Source organism: Falco cherrug, chromosome 7 (genome assembly GCF_023634085.1).
Source record: "Falco cherrug isolate bFalChe1 chromosome 7, bFalChe1.pri, whole genome shotgun sequence".
Classification (NCBI taxonomy): domain Eukaryota; kingdom Metazoa; phylum Chordata; class Aves; order Falconiformes; family Falconidae; genus Falco; species Falco cherrug.
Window position 1 is genome coordinate 64,163,863 of NC_073703.1, and position 25,498 is coordinate 64,189,360.

Sequence of the window (25,498 nt, forward strand, 5' to 3'; positions counted from 1 at the left end):
ACTGACTTGTAACGAACTGGATGTTCCCTACCAGCCATATAACTTTCTGAATTCTTGAATTAAACGCTTTCCAGACTCGCTGTCCGATGCCTGTGAAGGTATTTCCTGAAATCAGTTTCAATTTTTAATAACTGAAAGTTTATTAGCTTATCTGTCATACAACTTGTCCTCCAGTGGTGCTTGAGGGGGACGTCGCCAAGCCGGCTCTCAGGGAGGATGGCTGCCCAAGCTGCGGGGAGAAATGCGTGAGTAGGTGTGAGGAAAGGCACGTGTATGCGTGTGTTTACGTGCGACTCTTCCAGATGAGCCCCAGTTAAGATGAGTTGTGACTTCAGTCGCGTATCCAAAAGGAAAATTTTAAACGGAATACTTAATGTAACCATCCAGAGAGACTTTCACGTGTCAAAAGTAATGCGAAAAATACCCAGGAATCAAAAAATAAATATTCTTGTGTAGGCTTAATGTGGAAAATACCCAGGAATCAAAAAATAAATATTCTTGTGTAGGCTTTGCACATGATAGCAGTGAGCTTTTACGATGTAGGAAGCCTGAAGTCTTTTTATTATTCTACTACAGTGATGATTAAATGTCAAAAAGGTTTGTTACTAGGGGCTGCATTTCTTCAAGGGCTAATTTTTATTATTATTTTTAGCTTCTCAGCTTCTCAGCATTTTTATCAGTCTATTCTCAGATCTTTCCTTCTTATATGTAGCAGGTTAGTGCAAGAACCATGGGGAGGGAACATCAAGACAGGAGAGCGCTCAAATTCCAATTTTAAACACAAAATTGATCTCAGCTGTAGCTATGGAGCCACTATTTCTGAATGACAGTATCCTCCTGTCACCTGTTAGTAGTAAACAGAGGATGCCTATGCACAGGGGCACTACAAGATATCTTTCAAAGATACCTTCATGCTAGACGCAATGCAGAGTACCAAGCCGGGTTCTCCAGTGAAAACCACCCTTAACGAATTCTTGCAGGCTGACATGGTTTTGTTCAGCTCAGAACAGCCTTGCTGATTATTTTAAGATTAACATGAAGAACACTCCTCCATGCAACTCATCAGAGCAGTCAGCATCTAGCAAATGGCTTCATGAACACCACCTCGTACGTATCAGCAACAGTGCAGCTGAACGCTGCTCGAGTCACCAGCTCTTGGGAGGAGGCTCGGCAGCCCGGGCAGCAGTTAGCTGGGATGTATTATTGGATGCCTTCACCCAGCTGCACTGTGTGGCGGCTTGAGTGTTAGATTATAAATATTCCCCCTTGTGAAAAGGGGAAGTTGGCTGGATGAACACTGATTCAGCAGGACATATTCATAGCCTCGGCAGAGATTGGTGTGTAAGGAAGCAGGAATGGGAAGCATTGAATTAGGCTTGGGAAGTCCCCTCTCTCCACAGGCTCATGAGGAGAGCACTTATCCCTGGAAGCTAGTCAGCATGGCACGTGGGCAACAGGAATATTAATAACTCCTCTACAGCAAGAGTTCTGCAGGGCAGGATGGCTCATCCAAACCACAGCCCCTGTGGCCACTCAGTGCAGATGGGCAACTTCTGCATTGCAGAGTTCCTTCTGCAAGGGCAAACGGAGCTGCTGGCTCCGTTTGTGGGGGTGCAGGAGGCACCCCGACAGCCAGGGAAGAGGTACCTCAGGGATACTGGTTTTCTCACTGCTGGCTGCAGGCAAGAAGTCACTCCTAAGCATCGTACCAAAGACTGATGGGCTTTGCAAGCCTTGCCGGTGTGGTGGGCTTAGTGAGCACCAAAGACATGGCTGGCCATTGCGTGTAACATCTGATACGGAGAATGTTAGTAGAGAGGACCTTTGGTGAGCAGCACAAGGAAGGCCTTCTAGCTGGAGGGAAGGGAAAATCTCGTGATGAAGATGGATACGATGTGCAGTCACAGGTTCTCACCTATCCTGCAGCAGGGCTAGGAAAAGCTGATAAGGGTCAAGCAGTAAGAGCAACATGGAAATCTCCTTTGCCCTACAGAAGGCTTCCCAAGAGGAGCAGGTCGTAGGAGAGGTGTCAGAGTGGTGGGATGACTCTGGAGTTTGTCTCAGTGGTAGCTTTGTGCGAGTGGCTCTGACTCACCAGGGCAATTCTGGACCAGGGGGGTTTCCAGGAGCCTGGGGCTGAAATCCCCAGGGATGTTAGTCTAGACAGGGTGCTCTTCCCTTTGACCTCACTGAGGGCCTCAGCTTCCTCTTTATGCCGGTAACGCCAGCTGCCAGGACAGGTTATTTTGGGCTACAGAACAGTTATGAAAGAGCAATGTGCTGAGGGTTTGAGGAAAAGGATGCTCCTGTTCTAAGTATCCTTTTCAGACCACAGTTGTGCCAGGCTGCTCCTTGCTACTCCTCACGGGAAACAATTTTTATTCCTGATGTCTTCTAAAGAGACCCAAACAGCCTGAGAATGGCTCCTTGCCTGATGCTCGGCGAGAGCTTGTAAAATGAGCTCAGATTCCCCCAGGATAACCAGAGGGAAATCCCAGTCATTAAATCTTCCGTCAAGTGACGTAAGACGGATTGCAAATTAATCCTGCTCCTCATTCATCTCATCCCAGCAGAGATCCCGCTAGTAAAAACCAGTCCTCCAACAGCCGCAGGGGAATCCCAGACTGTATCATAGTGCTCCCCTGCCCTCACCTGCAACAGCTACGCCTGGTGCTCAGTGTTCGCCTGTTACTTCTTCCACCCCTCAGGGGCTGGTGTGCAGGAGAAGATGCAGTGAGGTGTGAGCACACCAAAGGCTTCCCATATTCCACGCCGTGGAGCTGTGCAACCCTCTCTCTGCTTTTCCAGCTGCCTCACCTGCTTTGGTGCCTCATGTGAAGAGTGACGAGCCAGCATGGTCTGAGGAGGGAGGGTTTGTGGCTTGTGGGGAAAGGATGTGTTTTGTGGGCCTTTCTGGCCTGTCCCATCCATCCTGGTCCCTTCCACCTCTGTCTCCTCTGCTCTCTCAGAGGCTTTCAGCTACTAATAAACTAGCGATTTCAGTAAAAGGAAGGAACCTGGTAACCAGAGCAAGCACAGGGTGAATGCCCCCTGTCCAGCTGCCAGGCAGCACCCGGAGTTCTGCCTGCACGCAGTGTTGGCAGCGTGGGCAGCGTGGGCAGCGTGGGCAGCATGGGCAGGAGCCCTCCTGGGGCAGCATTGCAGGGGCATCAGGCTATGCTGGGTCATGTGGATGCAGGTGAAACTGTTTGTGGCTGGGAGGAGTCACACAGCCTTCGGTACCAACCCAGAGAAGCTGGGTTTTGCTACACATGAAGCCCTTTGATTCCCAAACACTTTCCGAACGGCCTCACTGAATACGCAAAACCAGCCTGTGCCACTTCAGGTGCTCCAGTGTGCTGCGCATGTGCACACTTCCCACAGCCTTGTCATGGGCCAAAGGAGAAGAGAACGGAGGACACAGGGACACTACAGGCCCATGGCTCTGCACGGTATGGTTGACATTTGGATTGCAGGGCAATTCCTCAGAAATGGTGAGATAAGATAACAGTGATAATAACCATAAGATAATGGTGAGACTGATACTTAGCAAACAATGTCCCCATGGAAATGCAAGCAACTTCCCGGTGGCCTCTGCCGGCTGAAAGCAGGACTGAGGAGGGACACCCTGGCATGACACAGGTGTCCCTCCTCTCATCTGGTCACTTCTCCCGTTGAGCTGTTCAAATCCAGGAACTCGTGGGGGAGATGACCAGATCTCATTTGCTCCGTGTGGCTTTGGGGTTTATTTTCAAGCTTGGCGTTAGGAGCTGCTGCTGTGGCTGCCTAGTTCATCTCTTTACCACACCGCTATATGTATCTGCGATTCCTGCCTCCAGGAGCTGGCTGGGATCTGAGCCACCTTTCCGAGAGCAGAGGTACCCAGCACTGCCGTGTGACAGAGGTAGAGGGGGAAGGTGGCAGAGCTCCAGGGGATGGGGCATAAATTACCTTCACGAGTGGGTACATCTCTCAGACCATGAAAGTAGTTTTAAACCTTTTGCCCTTTTTTTTTTTTTAATTCTTTTTTTTTTTTAATTGCTTTCCCGTAAATAAGGATTAACATAGAGTTTTTCTCCAGGGCTCTTGTCATCTTCAGTGTTTGACAAATAGCTCGCCTTCCTGAATCCTTTCCCTGTCAGCTGAATGAGGGTGGGGAACATTAGCCCTAGAGAAGAGGATGGGACACCAAAGCACCCATGTAGCCACATGGACATCAGGGAAAGATGTGTCCAAGGTCACAGATCTGGGCAATGTCACAGCGTATAGAGGACAACTGCATTCCAGGCTCTTTCTCCTCTGTTCAGCCAGCAAACCAGACAGTAAAAATCAAAGCCAACACATTGAAAAGAGAGAGCTGAAGTTAGACGCCTCCATCTGTGTGTGTGCTTTGGACAATGACACTATTATTTTTATCTGGTATTCAGAGGCTTTGAGCAATTGTAGTTTCTCATGTCATCAGGGAAAGGCTCAGACCTTATCTGGGTGTCTATGCAAGGATGTAGGTGACTGTTTATAAGCTTCTAGCCTAGGCTTTTTTCCTGGCTCTTTTTTCCTGTTTTTTTGTTGTTTTTTTTTTTGTTAAGGGGTCTGAGTCTCCACGAAGTGTGAAGTGTTTGCTGAAGCAGCTTTTCACCACTTTCCAGCACTACATAGCCTGGGGCTCCACCAAGTTGCAAAGTCAGCAGAGACAAGCAGGGCTGGCCAGCTCAGGCGGTCACCTCCCAGGGGACAGCAGCAGCTCTGTGTCCCAGCTCACAGAGGCAGGTTTGCGTGAAAGAACGCTCCGGCTGGGCTGGAGTATTCCCGCTCCAGCATTCCCCTGCTCGGGGGCTCAGCCCTGTGAGACTGGTCATTCCAGAGCTCAGCTTTCGGGGGGAGGCCTGCTCCGACCCCTGTGGTGTCTGCGCTGGGTGGGCGAGGGTCAGCGCAGCACCGGAGCCCGCGAGCGGTCAGCCTGTGTTCCCAAAAAGCAGCGACGAGGTGTGGAGTGATCCCCCAGCGCCTTCGGCAGCCGTGCCCCACCCCCACCCCCCGCCGCTGCCTCCTCTTCCACACATGGATCCCCTGCGGCCACACACCAGCTTGGCTGACGGATTTTACTTGAAAGCTCTGGCAGGCTGTGCCGCTAATGGCAGAGCCCTGAGCCGGCTCCCTCTGTCTCCCTGGAGTCCCTGCGCAGACGTAGGTGCACGTCACTGCCTGCTCTAATTTTATCCGTGTTTGATGGAAGAGACGAACTGAGCAGCAGGGAGGCAGCTATTTTGGTTTTCTCTGTGGCTGTGGGTTATATAAAGCATCCTGCCATGACCTGCGTTGCTCAGGACCTGCTTCGCTGTCCCCGTCCCAGCCACCACAGACCAGGGGCTCAGATCCCTGCTTGCCAGCAGCCAAGACCTGCACACGTGCGGCAGCCACATGGGCCAGGTGTGCCATACGTGCATGCGTACGGAGAGAGCGTGTCAACAAGATCCAAGGGTAACCAGCTATAGGGGGAGACTGGGTCTCCTCCTTGCCGTGTGGTGTGACATGCACTTGGGGGTTTCACCTGTTCCGACGCCCCGCACATCACACGTGCTCCCTGCCAGCATGGGCATGGGCACAGGCTGCCCGGGGTCTGCAAGCTTTGGCCTGCCGGTGCAGAGCACTGCAGCTTTCATCTCACCCGGGCGGGAGGAGCGGCTCCGTTAGGTGGCAGCAGCAGCAGCAGAAGCAGGAGCAGCAGCAGCAGCAGGAGGCTGCTCTCCCCATGGAACCTCTGTGGGTGCACAGGGGGGCGAGTGGGGCCATGGAGGAGCTTGGCTGGGCCAGCCCAGCACCTGGCACCGGGAGCTGGGCAGCGTGCTGGGGGACCCCATAGGGTGGAGGGGATGTGGGGGGCTCCTGCCTGTGCTTCCTGGGGCTCTGGGGTACCTCCGTCTGATGGGAGCCAAGCCCCAGTGAGGTCCCAGGGACTGTTCCCTGGGCTGACCCTCCCACACGTCAGGTAGGACGTGGTAAGCAGCTGGCAGCAATTCTGTCCTGTGCTAGCTGACCACAGCACCCACGCAATAGCTATTTCCCAACTGTGGGGAGCAAAGGCGTAGGCTACGCAGGGCTCCTCACATGCAGGGGCTGCTGCTCCTCCACGCCTGGCCCTCCCAAGCGGTGACTTCATCACCGATGCTCCAGCGCCTGGTCCCAGGCTGACGAGGCAGGGTAGCAAGCCTTGGGCTTGTCGGTTGGGGAATTCTTGGCAGGCGGCAGCGTGACCAGAGCTCCTTCTTCTCTGTCTGGTGCAGGCAGGGTCTGCCAACATCTGGGTTAGGTGCTAGAGCCCGCTGCCTGGGGGAAGTTTTGGGGAATGCCCCTTGCTTCGGTTTCTCGTGCAAGCAAGCAAATTTAATAGCACAATATGGATTTGGAAGCTAAAGTAATTAGGACGTGTCACTATCCGATTGGCACCTCCCTGCTCCTCTGCTCGCTGGGTTCTGCTTACCCGGTGCCCAGCTCTCCTGCTGACTCATGTCAAAGCCGCCTTCTCTCTAATGACCGGGGGTCAGGCCAGGGCCCAGCCTGCTCCCTGGTTCTCCTCGCTCCCACGCAGTTCCCGCTGAGCCTCCTGTGGCGGCACTGGCAGGACGCACCCATTTCCTAAAGAGTCACCTCCTGGGAACACTGCCGAGCTTCCACGGTGGCCACGGCATCTGACATGCCCACCCCCTCCAGGGCATGTCCCTGCCTGAAAGCCCCTGCCCGCTGTGGCCCAGCTGCTCCTGAGGATGCACTGCTGGGTGCGGGATAACACACAGGGCGAAGGGGGCTGCGCTCCGTGTACAACCCCTGCCCACCCACACAAGGACCTGCTGGCTGGGGTGGTAGTGCTGCTTCCTTAGGGTCTTCCTTGCAGGACCTGTATATGTCTTCCTCGTGTACCCCCCGTGGGTGCTGGGAGCTGTGGGACCCCCAGCATGCCACCGCATCCACTTCGCCAGCACGCTTGCCGGGGCAGGCCCCTGGGAAAGCGGCAGGCGCAGAAGGCATGCTGGAGGAGGGACGGGAGTGCGTGCAGGAGCGTGCATGTGTGCACGTCAGGGAGAAGGAAGCCGGGCTGTGAGTGCTGGAGGCGTTGTGAGCGCCAGGCACAGGCTGACAGGCGAGGGCTGCCGCTCCCATAGGAAGTTAAAACTGTTTCACAACAGTCACGATTGCAGCAAGCGGCTCACTCCTGAGTGATCCTGCTTGCTGGGGACAGAGGGGACAATCAGCATCGAGAGGATGAGTGTAGCCCAGCCTGGGATACGGGGGAGCATCCTGAAGATCATGTGGATGGATTTGGTCTGTGTGGAGGGAGAGGATTTGCACGGAGTGCAGCAGCTCTGCAAGCCCCTGTCGTGCTGGCCGAACATCATGTTGTGTGTTCAAGGTGAAGGGACAGGAAAGGAGTGACGCTATTATGCAGCCCCCTGCAATGCCGCTGTGGATGCACTTCACTGTGAGTGCTGCCTGAAGGGCAGAAGCCACTAAAACTGCCCAAACTGACACCAGAGCAACCAAGAAATGCACAAAGAAATTAAAATGCTTCATGGAGTGAAAATGTTACAGACCCAGGGTAAACTGGAATGGGAGAGCACCCAGTCAGCCTCCTCTCAGTTCTGCAAGGAAGTGCAAATGGATTGAAATATTGTGTAAAGGGGCAGATGATGCCCCTCTCCCCCCAAGCCCTCCTGCTACAGCTCAGCTCCAGCACTCATTAAAGCCAGTCCTAGTGAGGCCAATTCAGTAAAGACTTGTCCCAGGCTGGGACTCACAAAGGCTCTGCAGATAATTGAAGTCCTATTAGCTCAGGGTCCTCTTGTGTGGCCACGGTGACACTGTTTTGGTGCCAGGGCTGTTAGAAGCGGTCTAAGCAATCCCAGCTCCTCAGCACACGTTCACATCCTCTCTGTTGCTCCGGCACAACACTATGCGCAGCTACTTGGCAAACCAGATCCAGGAGCTGATCTGGCAGAAAAGCCATCCTCTTTTGTTTTCCAGGGGTTAGCCGCTTGCCAGCACAGCTCACCGCAAGGCTCCAGAGCAGCACCATGCGCCTTGGCTTGGCCCAGGATGTGCCTGCTCTTCCTCCCAGATTGGGATCAGCTGATTTAGAAGGAGGTGGGCTGCTGCTGGCACCGCACCCTGCACCGTGCCGGCACAGGCGAGTGCCCAGCCGCCCAGGTTGCAGCTCCGCAGCAGTCCGAGCCGAGCTGCCCTAGGCTGGCTTTTCACGCTCCTCCTGGCACGGGACCCAGCCTTCTTCCTGCACCGGTTGCTGACTCCTGACTTTGCTCCCAGCCATTTCACCTTGCTATGCCAGCAGAGGACTAGCTGACAAAAGGCAGCAAAGGGTTTTCCGCTGAGGTAGCACAAGAGGGTGGCTCCTCACCCCACAGCCAAGAGCCGGACCTGGTCAAGAGTGGGGTTCCTCAGTGGGGAGGGGACCCTGGCAGAAGCTCAGCCCATGGCAAGCTTGAGCAGCAAGCAGCCTGAGCTGACCTCCAACCTGCTGAAATAAAGCGTTGCATTTCCAGCCGGGTCAGCATTCTGAACCAGCTTGCCATGTGGTTGCGTGCCCCTATAGCCAGCACAAGGGAAAGAAATGCGTGGCTCAGGCAGGAGGGGACCCAGAGCAACATGGGGCTGCGTGGCCACCCTCCTCACACCCCAGACCTCCAGCTCCTTGCTCTTGTCCCATGTCACTCAGCCAGGCCCATGCGGTGTGGGGCAGCACGAGTTTGGGAAGGAGCAGCCAGGGCAGGGCTGGAGGGAGGTGACCTGAACTTCTGCCACACACTGACCTCTGTCCTCCTGCCCCACTGCTCCTTGCCCATGGGTGAGGTCCTACAGCAGATGGGGGGGGGGGGGGCACACCCCAGCCCTGCAGGGACACTGACTGGCAGCATGGGACACTGGGCTGCCTGGTTGACTGAGACAAGGCAGGAGCTAACAAGGAGGACACCGGGCTAATTAGCCCCTGTGGCTCCCTGCAGCCCGGGAGCTGTGATAGCCTGTGCCCTGGGATGGGATGGGGCCAGAACGCAGGCAGCCTGTCCTGGGAAAAAGGGAGCAGCAGGAGAAACTAGTGGCATTTTTACTTTCTCACTTTGGTGTGAAACATGGAGGAGAAACCATCCCCCTTACCACAGCTATGAGCTGCCTGGACAAGATGCATCTCAGATGGAAATGGGGCACCACTAATCCCCCACCGTGTGCCAGGCATCAGCAGCAGGAGCTGCCTGGGGCAAGGGCTGTGGGAGGGTGCAGGTCCCGGTGGGACATCCTCCCTGCTGGCCTCAGCCACTCTGGCAGGTGACTTTGGACGTGCTCTGCATTGCAGCTGGCCAGACCCCAGGCACGCTCCCCGCCTTTGGTCACCTACCCACACTTTCCCACGCTGTCGACGGTCCCTGGGTGCAGGTGACCGGGCACCTGCGGCATGCGGGGAGCTGCCATGACCATGCAGAAGGCCTTTTCTCATGCCTGGTGATTACCTTCCTAAACACCGGCACTTCAGGCTTGCCCTTGAGAAGCAAACACTAATTTCAGCCGCACCCTTTCCTGCCCTGGGGCTGCAGGGCGAGGGTATCCTCAATGTACACTGTGTTCACTGACAGGGGTGTGGGACAGGAACCAGCCCTCGTAAAATCGCCTGGATTGAACCTGCTGCCCTCAGCCTGCCAAACCAAACAGAGCTGATGTAAAGCTAACAGCAATGACAACAGCCTGGCTGCTGGCAAGGGTTGGGCAAGCAGCTGGTTTCCAGTTTGCTGGCCTCAGCAGATGGCGGCGGCAGCAGGAACAGGCGCTGGGAGTTCCCACCCCGCAGGCACCGACGCAGTGGCCGAGGCGGCCGGGGTGGCCCCAAGGTTCCCTCCTCTCCCATCTGCTAGCGGCATTTGTGCAACCCCCGGTGCGAAGACAGTCTTTGGGGTTCCAGGGGAACCCCCGGGCTGCTGTGACCCACCCACCCGGCCCTGGCACTGGAAGAAATGCCCATGGGTGGGTCCCCCCGGTGGGTCCCCCCCCAGCCAGGTCTCCTCGCCAGGCGTCGCACCTAGGAGAGCTGCAGGGTGGGAAGCTGATGTCAGAGGCAGAGACACCTGGAGCACACCTGAAGGCTGGCAGACAGGGAGGAGGCACAGTGCTGGGAGCAGGGCTCTTGGCATCAGCTCGTGCTGCCCAGGTACACAGGGAGGAATGTTTGGTCTGTCTGGCACCGCTGTGCGGTCTGCGGGGCTGTTTTGGCAGAGCGGGCTTTGCTGAGAATGCTGCTGTGAGGGGAGGGGCGGACCCGGCTGCTCTTCAAAAGACGGACCAGAAAACACTGCAACAACTGTGGTTCACTTTGCAGTTTCTTTCCTTTTTGTTCCAGCGCCGCGTCTCTGAGGTCTGATGCACACGTACTTCACACCCCTGCCCCGTGCAGCACCCCAGATGGCGAGCACTGGAGACCCACACGTGCTGCGGGTGCTCGGCCCACACCTGCAGCGGGGCACAAGCTCAACGCCTGCTCCTCTCAGAGCAGTGCCTGCAGGGCGGCCTCTGCAGCCATCCATCTGTCCATCCATCCATCCGGCCATTTGTCCATCCGTTTGTCCAGCCATCCATCCGTCCGCTCGTCCATCCGTCCGTTCGTTTGTCCGCCTACCCATCCCTCCCTGCCCTGGGCTCACCACTGCTGGTCAGGCCCCCCAGTGCAGCAGCCGCACAACTCACCTGGGTTAAAAATAAATCCTGCTTTTCAGCAGCCTTATTTTTAACCCTGAGCCCGTTTCCCTCCTCAGGTTACCCAGCCCCTGCCCCCCCGCCCTCAGCTGGGGCTGCCGGCCGCAGGCTCCGCTGCCAGCCCACGCCACAGACTGCGGCCTGCCCGTGGGAGCTCCCCGTGGCCAGACGCGTGGGCTGCGGGGTCCCCAGGCCGAGGGGCTCCCCCGAGCCGGGCGGAGGGGCGGGCCGGGCAGGGGTGCCCCGACGGCGGGGCCGTAGGAAGCCGGGAGGTGCCGGAGCCGCCGCCGGCCCCCGCGCCAGGCCCCCGACCGCCGCCGCCACCGCCTCCCAAACAAACAACAGCCGCTCCCGCTGCCGTGGCGACAGAGCCCCACCCTCCGCCGCTGCCATGGCGACGTGGCCCCGCCCCTCCCGCCGCGGCTGACGCCGCCGCCTGCGTCGCCCGCGAGCTCCGGCGGGGAGAGGAGGGAGGGGGAGAACGATGACGTTGCCGGCCCGTTTCTATGGAAACCACGCACTAACGTCAACAGGTTTGTGTGTTTTCAACGTTCCGCCGTCTCCCGGGCAACGTCAGGCGGTCGCCCCGGCCCCAGCAACAGCGCCGCGATTCGCCGGGAGGGGCGGGGGGCGGGGCCGGCGCGGCGGCGGGGCCGCCCCCTCGGCGCGGCGGGGTCGGGGCGGCGGGCACAGGCCCGGGGCGCTGCGGCGGGTGTCCGGGCCGGGGGCACGGCGGCCCCGGGGGGCGCCCAGCCGGGGGCGGTGGGGGCTGTGTCACTGGCCCCACGGCCCGCCCGCCTGCCCCCCACGGCGGCCCGAGGGGGCGAGCGGGGCCCGGCGGGAGCCGGAGGGGTGCCGGAGGCCTCAGCAAGCACCTCAGCACCGCGGTGGGCAGCGCGGGTGGGCCGGGGGTCCCGGGCAGCCCTGCCGCCGGGCAGGACGGAGGCGCAGGCCCCAGGAGAGCGGTGTGCGCCGTGGGAGGCCAAGCACCGTCCGTGCCCAGCCCCGCGTTTCAGCTGCTGGAGCCCAAACCCACAGCTCCATCCTCTGCTTTCCCACCCGGGCCGGGCCGCTGCCTCCAGCCCCCGGGAGCCGCGGGGTTTGCCTGCGGAAGGCAGGTGGGAATCCCAGCTGACAGGACCCGTGGCGGGCTGGCTGGGGCCTTGTGCTGGAGCACAGGCTGCAGTGTCTCCCCGCTGGTGTGGGCCCACACCGGCGCTGGCACACTGGTGCCCAGGGAGCCCGGCAGGGCCGAGGGGTATGTCGCACTGGCAGGGGGTGCCAGATTTGCAGCATGCTGAGCTCCGCTGGGACCCTAAACCAGGCCCGGAGAAGGCGAGTTACCCTGTCCCTGCCGGCCTGACAGTTGTGCCCTGGCAGCACCCGGGCCCTCCATATGCTGTCACACTCAGGACCACTGTGCCTCTTCTGGGGGAGCACCTACTTGTGTTTCCAGGCCTGTACTCTCTGGCCTGTTTACATTTCTGTCTGACCTCGACAGGGAGGGAAGTGGTCGATCTCTTCGGCTGGTGGTGTGGGCCTGGATAAGGGCAAGTGCTTTCCTCTACTTGGAATGAACTGAGGGCTGGTAGCAGTGAGCAACAGAGACTGTCCTCCAGACCCCGTTCACCGTGCAGAGAGGGAGCAGAGCACCCCAGGTGATCTGCAAGTCTCGTACTCCTAGGTCTCTCTGTGCAAGGGCATGCTTAGCTCTTGGTGAAGTTGCACAGATACTTAGGGATGAGTTAACACCAAAGATGTTTCCTCCTCCCAGCAGTTCCCCCCAGCCAAACCAAATTGCTTGGCAGATCTGGATCCTTGGGGAGGATCAAAGCCTTGGGGCTGGGCTGGCAGCGCTCCATGCTGTTTACATGTATGTATATTCATGGCACTGTTAACCCCAGACTATTTAATAATACTGAATTTTGTATTTATTACATTTCTTAAATACCATCTATGGAACCTCAGTTTCCTGGGGTATTCCCAGTGTTTGTTCCTAGGTCAGAAAAGGCCGACTCTCTGCGTAGCCATGCCTCATCACTTACTCCCTTGCTGTGCTACTGGGGTTTCTATTCCTGCAGTGGCAGTGTCTTTCCACAGAGCCGACAGCTTCCTTCAGCTCTGCCTTGTGTGCAGTCTGACTGTCCAGCCAGAGGTACAGCTCAGCCTGAGCAGGGAGCAAACACTTTGCTTTCAAATCTTGCCATTGCCTTTTAGAAGCAGCAACTGAATGTGACTCCCTCCAGGCCAGGGTGGGCCAAGTCTCTGTGAGTCCCTGCAACTGCCCCATCACTACAAGACACTTTGCTTGTGTTAATGGCTGTCCTCCAGAGCAACCCACTTAAGTGCTGGTCTGTGACACCGAATGGTACAGGAGGAAGGTGATCTGGAGACTACCTCCAGTGAAGCAGGGCTGTCTCTCTAGGTTGTAGCAAAGCCTTAGGCTGTCCTCTTCCCTCCCAGGCTATCTTCAGCTTTGTGATCCTTTGTTTGTCCTGAGTCCCTTTGAGCTGTTCCCCGGAGCACTCCCCAGTCACAACAACTAGAGAGTTGCTTTCTGTCCCAAGCCAAACAATCTTTAACATCCTGTCCCCTCCCTTCAGTTTGGCTGCTTTGTTCTCTGTCCGCAAGAAAATCTCCTTAGCTAAGCACAGTGGCCTTTTCCTCCTTCAGCTCAGCGCTTCCTCCTCTGCTACCCTTGGCCCACTTTCTTCAAGAGCCACCACACCAATGGAGGAGTGGGACCCCTTTACCCAGACCCCAGCCCATGGCATAAGCATTGCTGCGGCTGCTTGGACCCACAGAGAAGAGGCTGCTTGAGCAATGGGACCATCCAGCTGCCACCTACAGAAAGCTCTTGGACACAGTGAGACGCCCAAACTTTCTCTTGCTTATGTGTGGGTTTATTGCAGGCTCCTTGTGGGGTTCCACTGAGGAAAGCACAGCTGTACTTGCCTCATTGGGATCTTGTTTGATTATCAGAAAAGACCTGCATCAGCCTGTCACGGGGTCTGAACATGCTGCCTCTCACCCAGTGCAAACTTCTTGCCTTTCATTTCTGGGACTTCACTTCTAAAACATTGAGCGGTTCTACAAATGCGCAGGTCGTTTTGTTTCAGGTGTTCTCTCCTCCCGGCTGGGCAGTGCCCTGGGGTTATAACCTGAGCATGCACAACGCCCTGGGATGGGCCTATGGCCCTGGAGCCGGTGGGGAGATAAGAGGCCAGCTTGGCCATGGTGCCCCAGCTCTGTCGCACCGCTGCAGCGCACGAAGGGATGGTACTGGCAGTGGCAGGAGCTGCGGCTGGAGAACTTTGTGCTTGAATTGCTCTGGGTTATGAACCCTCGCTCGTGGGGCGATGGCTGCCAGCCCAGCCCCAGGGCGGTGGGGTGCGGAGGAAGCGCCGCGATGGGTGACGCCGCCTTTTGGACCTGCTGGCTGTGAGCGGTGTGTGGTTTCATTAGTGTGCGGAGCGAGGTCCAGCCATGCCTGGTGAGCCAGCATCCCCCACGGTGCAGGCAAAAGCAGGAGGCAGAGTGGCGAGAATGGGTGGGAGGGCTCGACAGCGTCATCTACAGTAATTGGCAGCCCGTGGCATGCGGTGGCACGACCACGAGATGCCAGGATGTCTCCACTCGCAGTGTTTATTCTTTAGGATGTCCCTGTCACACACCCAGCTGCTGTGATTATTAATTACTATTTATACTTTGCTTTGGGTATGCACTGCATTTTAAATGCCAGCAGAGGTGGGAACCTTGCCCTCCTGGAGGCTCCCAGGCTAGGTGGGAGGTGATAGCTGCAGCGTGTCTTGGGGGGAGCTCAGCCCCCCCCCGGATAATGTGCTATGGGCCCTTCCTCCACCCCCTGCTCCTTGGCCACATCAAGAGAGGGGGGCAGGCCCCCACCACTGGTTTATCAGCCCCCTTTCCTGCTTTTCCATCCTGTTTGCTCCTGAGCCCTGCAGCCCCAGCCCGGATCCGCAAACTTGCCTGGCACCAGGCAGACAGAGCGGGGTCCCTTGCGCCATGCTGGGAGCACATGCAGCAGGGGACACCGCGAACAGCCGGTGTCCAGGGGCAGCTGCACTAATAGGAACCTGCCCATGAAATCTGTACTGCAACGGGTGTTTGGGCTATTGCACGGATCCTCTGATGGTATGGGCAGGGTGCTTGGCCAAGCAGTGATGGCTTCTCAGTGCAGAGGGGTGTTTTACAACGAGGAGCTATTTTTTGGTGCCCACAGCAGTATCCCCTGCGTGCCAGCCCTGCTGCTGGACTCTGCCCCCCAGGTCTCCTTCCCACCCACTCCAGCAGCCCTGGGTTAGCTGGAGGCAGACATCTGTCACAGTGCGTGCCCGGAGAGGGAACATGGAACCACACTGTGGTCCATGCCACTGACAGAGGTGGGTCAGGGCTGTCACGCAGCTGCCAAAGGGCCATGCTGCTGGCATGAACTTTTTCCTGGTGAGTGGCCAAATTTAAGCACAACCATCTCCTGGCCCCAAAGCAGGTTTTGGCTGTGCGGGTTGCACTGACCCATATGCCTCAGGTGCTGTTCTGCTGTGGTTTTCCAAGCCCAGGCTCAGTCGCAAGCCCAGCTGTAGGAGGGGTGTGAAAACAGGGCCAAGTTCCCATGCTGCATTCTGGGACCAGGGAGCTCGCTGCTCCCTCCTCAGCCTGGGAGCTCCAAGCTTCCCCATCTCCCTGCTTGGCGGGAGGAAAAGCTGGGGCCAGGCAGGTGGAGGGGTCCCGTTTGTACCCACGACAAGTTCCTCGCTGCATGCATGCTGTCCTTCTGCCCTGCCAGCACCCTTGTGATGCCCAAGCAGTACAGTGTCCGTGGCCTCCTCTGGCCTTCCCAGAGGAAGAGCCATCTCTGCTGGTAGTGGCCAGCAGCCACCTCCTCGCCAGCCCAGGGCCCAGCCATGCCATGGTCTTGTCTGGAGCTCAGGAATGGGTCATGCTGGGATGGGGGACCCCTACGCCTGGGCTGGGGGGAATCCCAGTCCCTATGGTGGCGCATCCCTACAGCTGAGGCCCAGCCAAGCACTGCCAGAGCCCAGCGAAACCCTGCTGGCCCAGGCTGTACAGCTTTAATAGTGTTGCAGCGCTCAGTGGACTCGTGGTCCGTTCCTCAGATCATGCTATTTTGCAAGGGCCAAACACCTCTGCCTGTTCCTGGCTGGTGAGGGGGGCAAGGAGCCTTCATCAGGCTCTGGTGGCATGCTGGCAAGGGCAACCCCGTCACCTGGGCAGGAGGTTTTGAGCTCTGAGTGTGTTTTGTCCCTGTGGTACTGCTTACTTCCTTTTTTTATTCTCACACACACTGCGGTAAAACGTGTGCACCCCGTGTTTGGAGGAAACAACAAACCCACGTCATGTGTTTTCGCTTTCAGTGTTTCCTTGCCTCCACGTGTTAGAAATGTGCAGTGTCCATGCACTTTCCATTTGGTACAGAGCGTGCTCGGTCACCAGTGGAGATGGCAACAAATGGTTTGCATGGGTGCCAGAAAAATATATTCAGCTTTGGTGAAGGGGATCCCCCTCCTTGATTTCGAGACACTTCTTTCGGAGTGGGTGTGTGTGTGGCAGTTTGGCTAGAGGAGCCCTGGGGCAGTTTGTAGATGGCAGCAGGGCTAAGCAGGGATTTTCTGAAATGAGCCTGGAAAATGTCTGGGACTTGAAGCTGTGTTGGAGGCTCTCGCCCATGCTGGGCACCAGTGCGTCAACCCAGCGGCCGCAGAGGTTCAGCCGCTGGCAGGGACAGCAGGGTCGTGGCTTTGCTAATTTGCTGGCACGTCCCTTCCCTTCCCCCGGCAAAGCTGAGTGACCTCCAAAGAGACCCCTGCTTGCCCCACTGCTTCGGCAGGCAGCACGGGGGAATGCTGGCCGGGGGATGCTGGCTGGGGAGGGCAGCCCCGGGCAAGCCCGGGCTCTGGGGTGCCCTGCCAGGGGCTAGCCCACGGGCTGGCTCTGAGCTGGCGAGAGGCAGCGCTGGCCCCCGCGGGTCCTTCCCGGGGAGCGGTGCAGGCCGTGAGCTGCGGCAGTCCTTGGCTGTCCCCTCCGCTCTGACGGGCAGCTCAGAAATAGCAGCTGGCCCAGTTCTCCCGCCCCCGTGGCCCAGATCTCTAAGAACAGAGGCTGCTCGCACAGCAACAGCAACAGCAGCAGCATCAGGCGCTGCATTTAGCCCATGAGCTCAAACAGCGGGAGAGGGTGCCAGCAGGATCCCAGCCTGGCTGGGTGACGCTCCTGCTTGGAGACTGCGCTGCAGGCTCTGTTTGTTGCTGTAAACACGCTCGCTGCTGCAGCTTCCCTGTTACTATCTATAGCCCGATCTCTTGGCTCCCGTGCAAGGCGAGTCTGCGGTCTGGCTCCCAGCTTAGCCTGACCTGAGCCAGGGCTGCCTGACATCCCCGTCGTGGGTGGGTGTCTCCGGGCTTCGCTGCAACAAGGATCAAAACAAAACCCAAACTGGAGGAAAGGACGAGCCTCACCCCTCGTTCCTCGCCGGTGGTTTCCCGGTGGCCCCCTGCCCATGCCCTTGGCGGGTGTCCCAGCGCCCGCGAGGGCTGCTCCCAAGCTCTCCCAACCTTCCTGGGGGGCTGCGGCCCCCCCAGGCTGCCCTGGCAGGGCTTCCCGGTGCCGTTACCCTCGCTCTCGCCGATTACTCTGTGTATACAACAGACAAGTAAATAGTGCCGCATGAGCGTAACGCGTTCCGCGCTGCAGGGAAGGGGGGAGCTCGGGCTCCCCGCACGCAGGGCGCGCCGCGGCCCCGTGCCCCGCCGCGGCCAGACCCCGCTTCGTGCTGGGGACGGGGCTTCACACCCCGCGGGGCCCGGCCCCCGGCCCGGCCTCGCCGCCTCCCTCGCAGCTCCTGGCTCCGCCGCGGGGGCTGCGCGGGGGCTCCCGCCGAGCCGCGGTGCCGCCGCCCCCTCCCCCGCCCCACGCACCCCGGGACGGGGGTCAGCTGCGGCGGGACGGCGCCCACGGGGCCCCCGGCGGGGTCTCGCCGCGCGTGGGGAGGGGGAGGGGCCGCCGCGTCCCGGCCCGGCCCGGCCCGCGCACCGCCCGCCGCACTTGGCTGCAGCCTGGAGCGCTTCCCGTCAGTCACGCCCCCTCGCACAGGATGTATCCCATATAAGGATATCTGCGTCAGTGGGTTCCCGAGCCCGGCCGTACCACTGCGCGCGGGGGGGGGAACCCCGCCGGCGCTCCCCCGCCGCGCCGCCCGCGGGGCTCCTCCCGCCCGGCGGCCGCCTCCCGCCCCTCGCCGCGGTTCCTCTCGCCGGGAGGCGGGGGCGGGCGGCTCGCGGAGCGGCCTCGGGGGCGGTGTCGGGCGGGCGCGGGGCGGGCGGCCCCACCCGCGGGCACGGGTGGCGCGTCCCCAGTGACGTCGGCGGGAGGGTATAAAACGGAGGCGCCGCGCGGTACTCCAGCAGCAGAGGCAGCCCCGGCAGCGGAGCGGAGAGACGCGCGGCGCGGACCGGACAGAGGGACGCACGCAGCCGGCCCCCTCTTCGCTTGCTCCCCACGAGCGCTCCGCCACCGCCGCATCGCCCCGCACCGCCGGCTTGCGCATATTGAGCCGACATGATGTACCAGGGCTTCGCCGGAGAGTACGAGGCGCCCTCCTCCCGCTGCAGCAGCGCTTCCCCGGCCGGGGACAGCCTCACCTACTACCCTTCCCCGGCCGACTCCTTCTCCAGCATGGGCTCGCCCGTCAACCCGCAGGTGAGGCGCCGGGTACGCCGGCTGCGCCCTCGCCGCGGGGCGGGAGGGGACGGGTTGGGGTGGGACGGGAGCGGGCCGCGCGGTGCCCGCGGGGGGACTGCAAGGCCCCCGGCGGGCTGCCCCGGGTCGGGGGCTGGGCGGGGGGAGCGGCCCCAGTGCCGCGGCGGGGAGGGCGGGGGGAGCCGTGGCCCGGGCCGCGCTCTGCGGCGGGTGTGTAAAGCGGCTTCATTGATAAAACGCGAGTTCATTGAGGAGACTCCGGAGCAGCGTCTGCGTCAGCGCGGACGTCAGAGATATTTATAACAGGCCGCTCTCGTGCGGAGCCGGCGCTGGCAGCTCGGCGCCGTGGCCGGCGCGGCCCCGGGGGCGGCGGGGAGCGGTACGGGCGCCCCGCTGACGGCAGCCCCCCCTTCCTCTGTCCCGCAGGACTTCTGCACCGACCTGGCCGTCTCCAGCGCCAGCTTCGTGCCCACGGTGACTGCCATCTCCAGCAGCCCCGACCTGCAGTGGCTGGTGCAGCCCGCCCTCATCTCCTCGGTGGCCCCCTCCCAGGGCCGCGGGCACCCCTACGGCGTGTCGGCGCCCGTCCCCGCCGCCTACTCCCGCCCCGCAGTGCTGAAGGCGCCGGGCGGCCGCGGGCAAAGCATCGGTCGCAGGGGCAAAGTCGAGCAGGTGAGCGGCAGGACCGGGGTTGGGGGGGGGGGGGGGGGGAGGGATATGGGGGGGATGCGGCCGGTGGGCTGCCCCGGCCGGGGGTCACCGGGCTGGCAGCGGGACTGAGCGGCCTCTCTCTGCCCACAGCTGTCACCGGAGGAGGAGGAGAAGAGAAGGATCCGCCGGGAAAGGAACAAGATGGCAGCGGCCAAGTGCCGCAACCGGCGGCGGGAGCTCACCGACACGCTGCAGGCGGTAAGTGCTGCCCGGCAGGCAGGGCGGGGGTGTGTGTGGGGGGTGGCAGGAGGAGGGGGACACACACTCCAGCTGGGGGTGATGCCGGCCTTGGCTGACAGCCTCGCTCCCTCTGCAGGAGACCGACCAGCTGGAGGAGGAGAAGTCTGCGCTGCAGGCGGAGATAGCTAACCTGCTGAAGGAGAAGGAGAAGCTGGAGTTCATCCTGGCGGCCCACCGGCCCGCCTGCAAGATGCCTGAGGAGCTGCGCTTCTCCGAGGAGCTGGCAGCTGCCACTGCGCTGGACCTGGGCACCCCCAGCCCCACCGTGGCTGAGGATGCTGCCTTTACCCTGCCACTGATGCCCGAGGCACCGCCGGCCGTGCTGCCCAAGGAGACTGGCAGCAGCGGGCTGGAGCTCAAGGCTGAGCCCTTCGATGAGCTGCTTTTCTCCACGGGGCCGCGGGAGGCCTCTCGCTCCGTGCCTGACATGGACCTGCCCGGGGCCTCCTCCTTCTATGCGTCGGACTGGGAGTCGCTGGCAGCTGGGCCCAGCAGTGAGCTGGAGCCCCTCTGCACCCCCGTGGTGACCTGCACCCCGTGCCCCAGCACCTACACCTCCACCTTCGTCTTCACCTACCCCGAGGCAGACGCCTTCCCCAGCTGCGCTGCTGCGCATCGGAAGGGCAGCAGCAGCAACGAGCCCTCATCTGACTCCCTCAGCTCCCCCACCCTCCTGGCCTTGTGAGGGGCTCCAGCATTGACTGACCTGTCGGGCCCCCTCCCCTGCCTGTGCACCCCCACGGACTCGCTGCTGTGCCCCATGGGGCTCCCCGGGCCTGGGGAGGGCCCCGCCACCGCCACCCCTGCCCCCCGTCTGGCCTGGTGCCCCGGGGCCTGGCAGAGCGCCCTGCGCCGAGGCATCGTACCTCTTCCAGAGATGTAGCAAATCGCATGGAGTTTGTCTCGTCCCCAATGGCCCATCCATGAGAGCTGGTAGTCTGTAGCATGTCCCACATGGCTGGGTAGGTGACTCCCTCCCCTCCTTAGTATCACTAGCATTAACTAATTAATCTCTTGGTTTTAAATGATTGGAATTTAACCTGGTGCTGGGTATCTTCAACTCGTATCTAGTGCAGCTGATTAACAATAACTACTGTGTTCCTGGCAATATCGTGTTCTGATGACTTAGCAATGACCCATCTTACATGGGGGGAAAGAGACTCTTTTATTTTCTAGTAGGTAGATAAATAGCTATATCCATGTACTGTAGTTCTACATTGATGTTCATTGTAACTTTACTGATCATGCATTGTTGAGGTGGTCTGAATGTTCTGACATAAGTTTTCCATGAAAACGTTTTTATTGTGTTTTTAATTTATTTATTAAGATGGATTCTCAGATATTTATATTTTTATTTTATTTTTTTCTACCTTGAGGTCTTTTTTGACATGTGGAAAGTGAATTTGGATGAAACTTAAGCATTGTTTGCTTATTATTGTTCAGAGACATTGTCAATAAAAGCATTTAAGTTGACTGCTGAAGCTGTCCTAGTGTTACCTTTTGCATTGCTTCCCTGGTGACCCTGAGGGGGTTCCCTGCTCTCTGATTTAGGCTGGCCTGTATCAACAGCAGGCTGGTGCTAGCTGCCTGAGGCACAGGGTGTGTTGGGGTGTGAATATTTAAATATTTAAGGCCAGACCTGTCCTTGCCCTGGTGTTACCAGGACTGGCTGTGGCTGTGCCCTTCCCACCCCTCCTGGTGGGCAAGCAGGGTCATTCCTCATGGCCTCCCCTATCTGCTCTGTCTGGATCTGCTCCCCTGTGTGTCACCTGGTGTGGCCTTTTGGTGACAAGCTGGAGCCCTCACTAGGAAGGAGGTAAAAAGGGCAGGTGAGTTCAGGGAGGCCACCTCCAGGCTGGGGCCCACCCAATGGCTCACATGTGCCTACCAGCCCAGCTTCCTCCTGGCTGGGGAGCAGAGGACATGCACCCTGGTGCTGGGTGCCCCTGGACTTGGTCTAGCACCTCTAAGAGGAGCTATAGCCCGTCTTCTTTTGGCCACAAGGGGAGAAGTGCGCCTGCACTTTCTTCTGACTTTGGGCTAAGTGGCATAAGGCAAATGGCTGACCCTTCCTTTGCCTCTCAGTTTCTATTAAAGCTGGTGGCCCAGTCCTTGAATGAGTTAGGGCAACCAGCCCACGTGCTCTGGGAACGTGCTCCTTCCCTGGGGTCTATGCAACATACCTTCTCTTGCCTGAGTCAGTTTAGAGGGGCTGCTACCCTCCATTATTCCTGCTGCTTGCCCACTGAAATGGGCTTCTCTGGCAGGACAGCAGCTGGGGCAGGTCACACCTGTGTGCAGAGCACTACTTTGCTCCTTCCCTAATGCTGGCGCATGAAGAGTCCCACAAGAGTGGCTTTCACTGTTGAGAGCTCCTTCCTCAAGGTGGAGGCACAGACACCACCTGTGCTGGGCGTGTGTGTCCAGCTGAAGGCCACCTTGATGCAGCATTCTCAGGAAATCTCTGCAGGCTGGCATTCAGGGCTGGGTTTGTGTAACTCCACATTTCCTGGTCACTGCAGCAGGCTCTGCTTTCTTCACCCCTTCCCTAATCAGAACACGCACAGGATGTATCTCATCTCAGTAGCGTGTATTGCAGCTTCACAGCTTGCTCAACAAGGCTTGCTCTGTGCAAAAGCAAATATTACGTGTGCGGCTTACCGTCTTTCAACATTAAGCTGGAGGCAGCACTGACAACTGACGAAGAATGACTCCAATTGCTACTGTGATGCCACCCACTGAGAGGCAACTACTTTCACACCGCCACTTGAGTTTGCAGGGGCAACACCCAGGCGCAGCAAGTGCACACTGACCCCTGAAGCAGTTGTCTAGGTGTAGCTGCACGAGAGTGAGACTTACATGACAAGTAACCCGGTGAAGTCAGTAAATCTGGAATCACAACATGCATTCTGCTGAAAGACCATCAGGTTCAGAGCTAGAGAACCCAGAGGTCTCAGAGAGCCCGCACACGCTGTTGAAATCACCAGACGTTCAGCAGAGGCAGAAAGGAGCCTCTAGCATCCCAAAATACCACACAGTCCCTTCAAAGTAGGTGGACTGATCCTGTCCTCATCATCTCTCATAATTACTGGAGAGGTTAAAACAAAATCTGAATTCTGATACACAGCAGTCCTGAAGCCTAGCTGAGGCTCTTCTTTCCAACAGCAGCGACAGCAAGTGCCAAGTGTGTCAGCTTTTGCATTTGTTACGCAATGATGTCAAACTCAGGGGTGGCACTACATGAGCCACCTTACGTTTAACCCCAAGCTCCAGCTCCACTCCTTGTCTTGCGATGCCTTGCCCCTCCCTGGACAATCCAAAATTCAGGATGTGCTACATAAAATGTATGGCATGTCATGAATGTGATTTATCTGCTTCCTAGTGTTTGAGAACTCTGTAGTAAAAGCTCACTTAAATCAGTGGGAAACTTGCCACTAACTTCAACAACAGAGCCATGAGAGGGAATAATGCAGCAATCTCTGCTTGGATTACAGCTTATAATTGAAGCACATGCATGTATCTGATACATCACACAGATACGGGCACAAAGCTTTGTGAAACAAAACAATGGAACGAGATAAGACAAGCAGGTAACGCTTGTGTTATTTCTGACGCCTCCTGTGCTCCTGATCCCGTTGAGGGCAGCAGTGTAATTAATTCTTAGAAATGAAACTGCAACGCGAGGAACGGTGGAATTTGTATTATGAATGACAAGGAGCAGGGCAGTAAGGCAACACGCAGAGCCTAAAACACGTTGCTAGCAGCCTACAGAAGGGTACAGGAGGGTGCTGGGGCTCCAGGGCTGCTCCAGCCCCCCCCAGGCGCGGCGGCCCCGCTCGCCCCTAGCCGCCAGCGCTCCTGCCCCGGGCCGCGGCGGGGCGGCCCCTCTCCCCGCAGCCTGCGCGCCGGGCGCGGGGCCCCGGGCGGCCCCCGCTGCCCATACCTGAACCACCGCGGCGGTTCCCAGCGTCGGGCACGGCCCCAGCGCGACCCCGCGGGGCGCCCTCACGGAGCCGGGCGCGCGGCGGAGAGACCGCGAGCAGGGCTGAGGCGGGGTCTTCCCCGTGACCCCCGCGCCGGCCTAGGGGCCGGGCCCGCCCCGCCGCCGCCGCCACCGCCACTGTCACCGCTGCCCTCCCTCAGTGGCGGCCGCTGGGTCGACCGGGCCCCACTGCGCAGCCCCGGCGCAGGCCGCTGCGGGAGCCGCCTCATCCCGCCTCACGCCGCCGCCGGGCCGGGCCGAGCCGAGCCACCGCGCATGCGCGCCCGCCGCCTCGCCCCGCCCCGCCCCGCCCCGCCCCGCCGTGTTTACTGTTTGGTTGCCAGGGCGCCGCGCGGCGGGCGCGTCAGGGACGTGACGTTCCGCTCCCCGCGGAGGCGCTACGAGCCAACGCCATGACGCAAGTACTTCCGGCCGTGCCCATATATGGCATAAACGGCGGCGCCTCTTTCTTCCCCGCGGCGGGCGCTGGCCGGCGGCTCGCGCGTGCGGCTGGCCGGCGGAAGCTTCCAGAAGGGACGGGAGGTGGGCGGCCCGCGGGGGGGAGCGGTGCACGCGCGCGGGGGCCGTGGCCGTTGGCCTGGGCTTGTCCCGCGGGGAGGCACCGGGCTCCCGGCAGGTGGGCGCCCTCGGCGGGCTGAGGGGGCTCCCTGGGCGCCGGTACCCGCCCTCCGGTACCGCCCTCGCCGGCGGGGCTGAATCCCAGGCGGGTTTGCCGGTGCCAGCCTGTAGCTCCTGCTGGCCTTACCTGGGCCCCCCGAGCATGGCCTGTCTGCCTGCCTGTTCCCATGCTCGGCTCCTGGCTGGACCCGTGACGGTGGAAAAACAAAGGAGCTATAACTTAACGTTAAAAATTGGCATAATAATAATTAGCTTTTATTTCCATATGGAACTGGGTAAACGAAAATAATTACTGGGGGTTTTTTACTGCGCTCGTGGTACAGGAATTACCCTGACTTCAGTATAGCAGGTAACCAGGCACCTGTATCCTTGAACACTTGTTCTGCCGGTTCTCTTGTTGTTTGTGTTGTTGTTACTTTGCCAATAAAGCTGACTCTTGCTTTCGGTCAAAATAGAACAGGATGCCTGCCAAAAAAAGTTCTCGGAGCCAGTGGACAGTCAAAAATAAATGAATTGTTCAGAGGAGATAAGGTTCTAGAAAAAAACCCCAACCCTAAATTAGTATTTTCTTCTGTGCTCACTGTAGAAGAACTTCAGAAGATTTCTGTGCTTGTGCACTTACTTTGTGAAGGATTTATCAGAGAGTATGCCTCAAGGTGAAGTGCCTGTAGAAAAGGTTATGAAACAAATAGCTAAAATAAAAAGCACTAAACAGTTGGACTGCATGATATTCATCCGAGAGATCTAAGAGAAGTCAAGATTTAAATAGCTGAGCTGCTTACTAATGATTTCGTTTAACATCACATTTAGAAGCGCTTTGATAACAGAATGGAAAGATTGTTAATATGCCAATTAAAAAAAAAAAAAAAAGTGGGCTAGAAGAGTTCTGGGAGCTGCTGAGCAGTGAGCCTATTATCTGTACCTAGCAAGTTAATGAAAATAGTTTAAAAAAGGTGAACTCTAGTAGGTGTGGGGAGAAAATGGTACCAGGAGAGCTGGCAGAGCTTTTCTAAGGAGAGGTCCTGGCCTCATACCTTGTTTGGACTCTTCTGAGGAGTCGGGAAAACGTGGACAAGAGAGATTCAGCTGATGTCACGTACTTGGGTTTCTAAAAAGCATTCAACAAAATTTTCAGCAGAAGCAGCTATGGTATAAGAGAAGTTGTCAGGTGGGTAGATGACACTGGGTTAAAGACAGGTCACTGTAAAACAGGGCAAAGATGTTTACTTGGTGGAAGGAGTCAATATATGAAGTTCCACATGTTGAACTGAGCATCTGAATTGGAGCCTGTGGTCTGAGGGGAACTTTAGTAAAACATCACAATACAAAGAGAGTAGGTAATACAAGTTGGTGTACAGAAATGTGAAGTGTTTTAAATGACAGATGAACAATCCTGACTTAAGATACACAGAAACAGTCTAGAAGCAGTTTTATCACTTAGGA

General features: G+C 58.5%; 1 protein-coding gene across 1 annotated transcript; it reads left to right on the forward strand.

The window, feature by feature from the left end:
- Positions 1–18,186: 18,186 nt before the first annotated feature.
- Positions 18,187–20,915, forward strand: FOS (Fos proto-oncogene, AP-1 transcription factor subunit). The gene is made up of 4 exons (XM_055716920.1): positions 18,187–18,483; positions 18,910–19,155; positions 19,285–19,392; positions 19,511–20,915. The coding sequence occupies exons 1-4, from the start codon at positions 18,343–18,345 to the stop codon at positions 20,117–20,119; spliced, it is 1,104 nt and encodes a 367-aa protein (XP_055572895.1). The 5' UTR covers positions 18,187–18,342; the 3' UTR covers positions 20,120–20,915.
- The last annotated feature ends 4,583 nt before the right edge of the window (positions 20,916–25,498 follow it).

What these genes read in the sequence shown, in the direction of transcription:
- FOS (XM_055716920.1), top strand. Translation starts at nt 18,343, where the DNA reads ATGATGTACCAGGGCTTCGCCGGAGAGTACGAGGCGCCCTCCTCCCGC. An exon ending in GCTCGCCCGTCAACCCGCAG is followed by an intron (nt 18,484 to 18,909) that starts GTGAGGCGCCGG and finishes TCTGTCCCGCAG; the next exon opens with GACTTCTGCACCGACCTGGC. An exon ending in GCAGGGGCAAAGTCGAGCAG is followed by an intron (nt 19,156 to 19,284) that starts GTGAGCGGCAGG and finishes CTCTGCCCACAG; the next exon opens with CTGTCACCGGAGGAGGAGGA.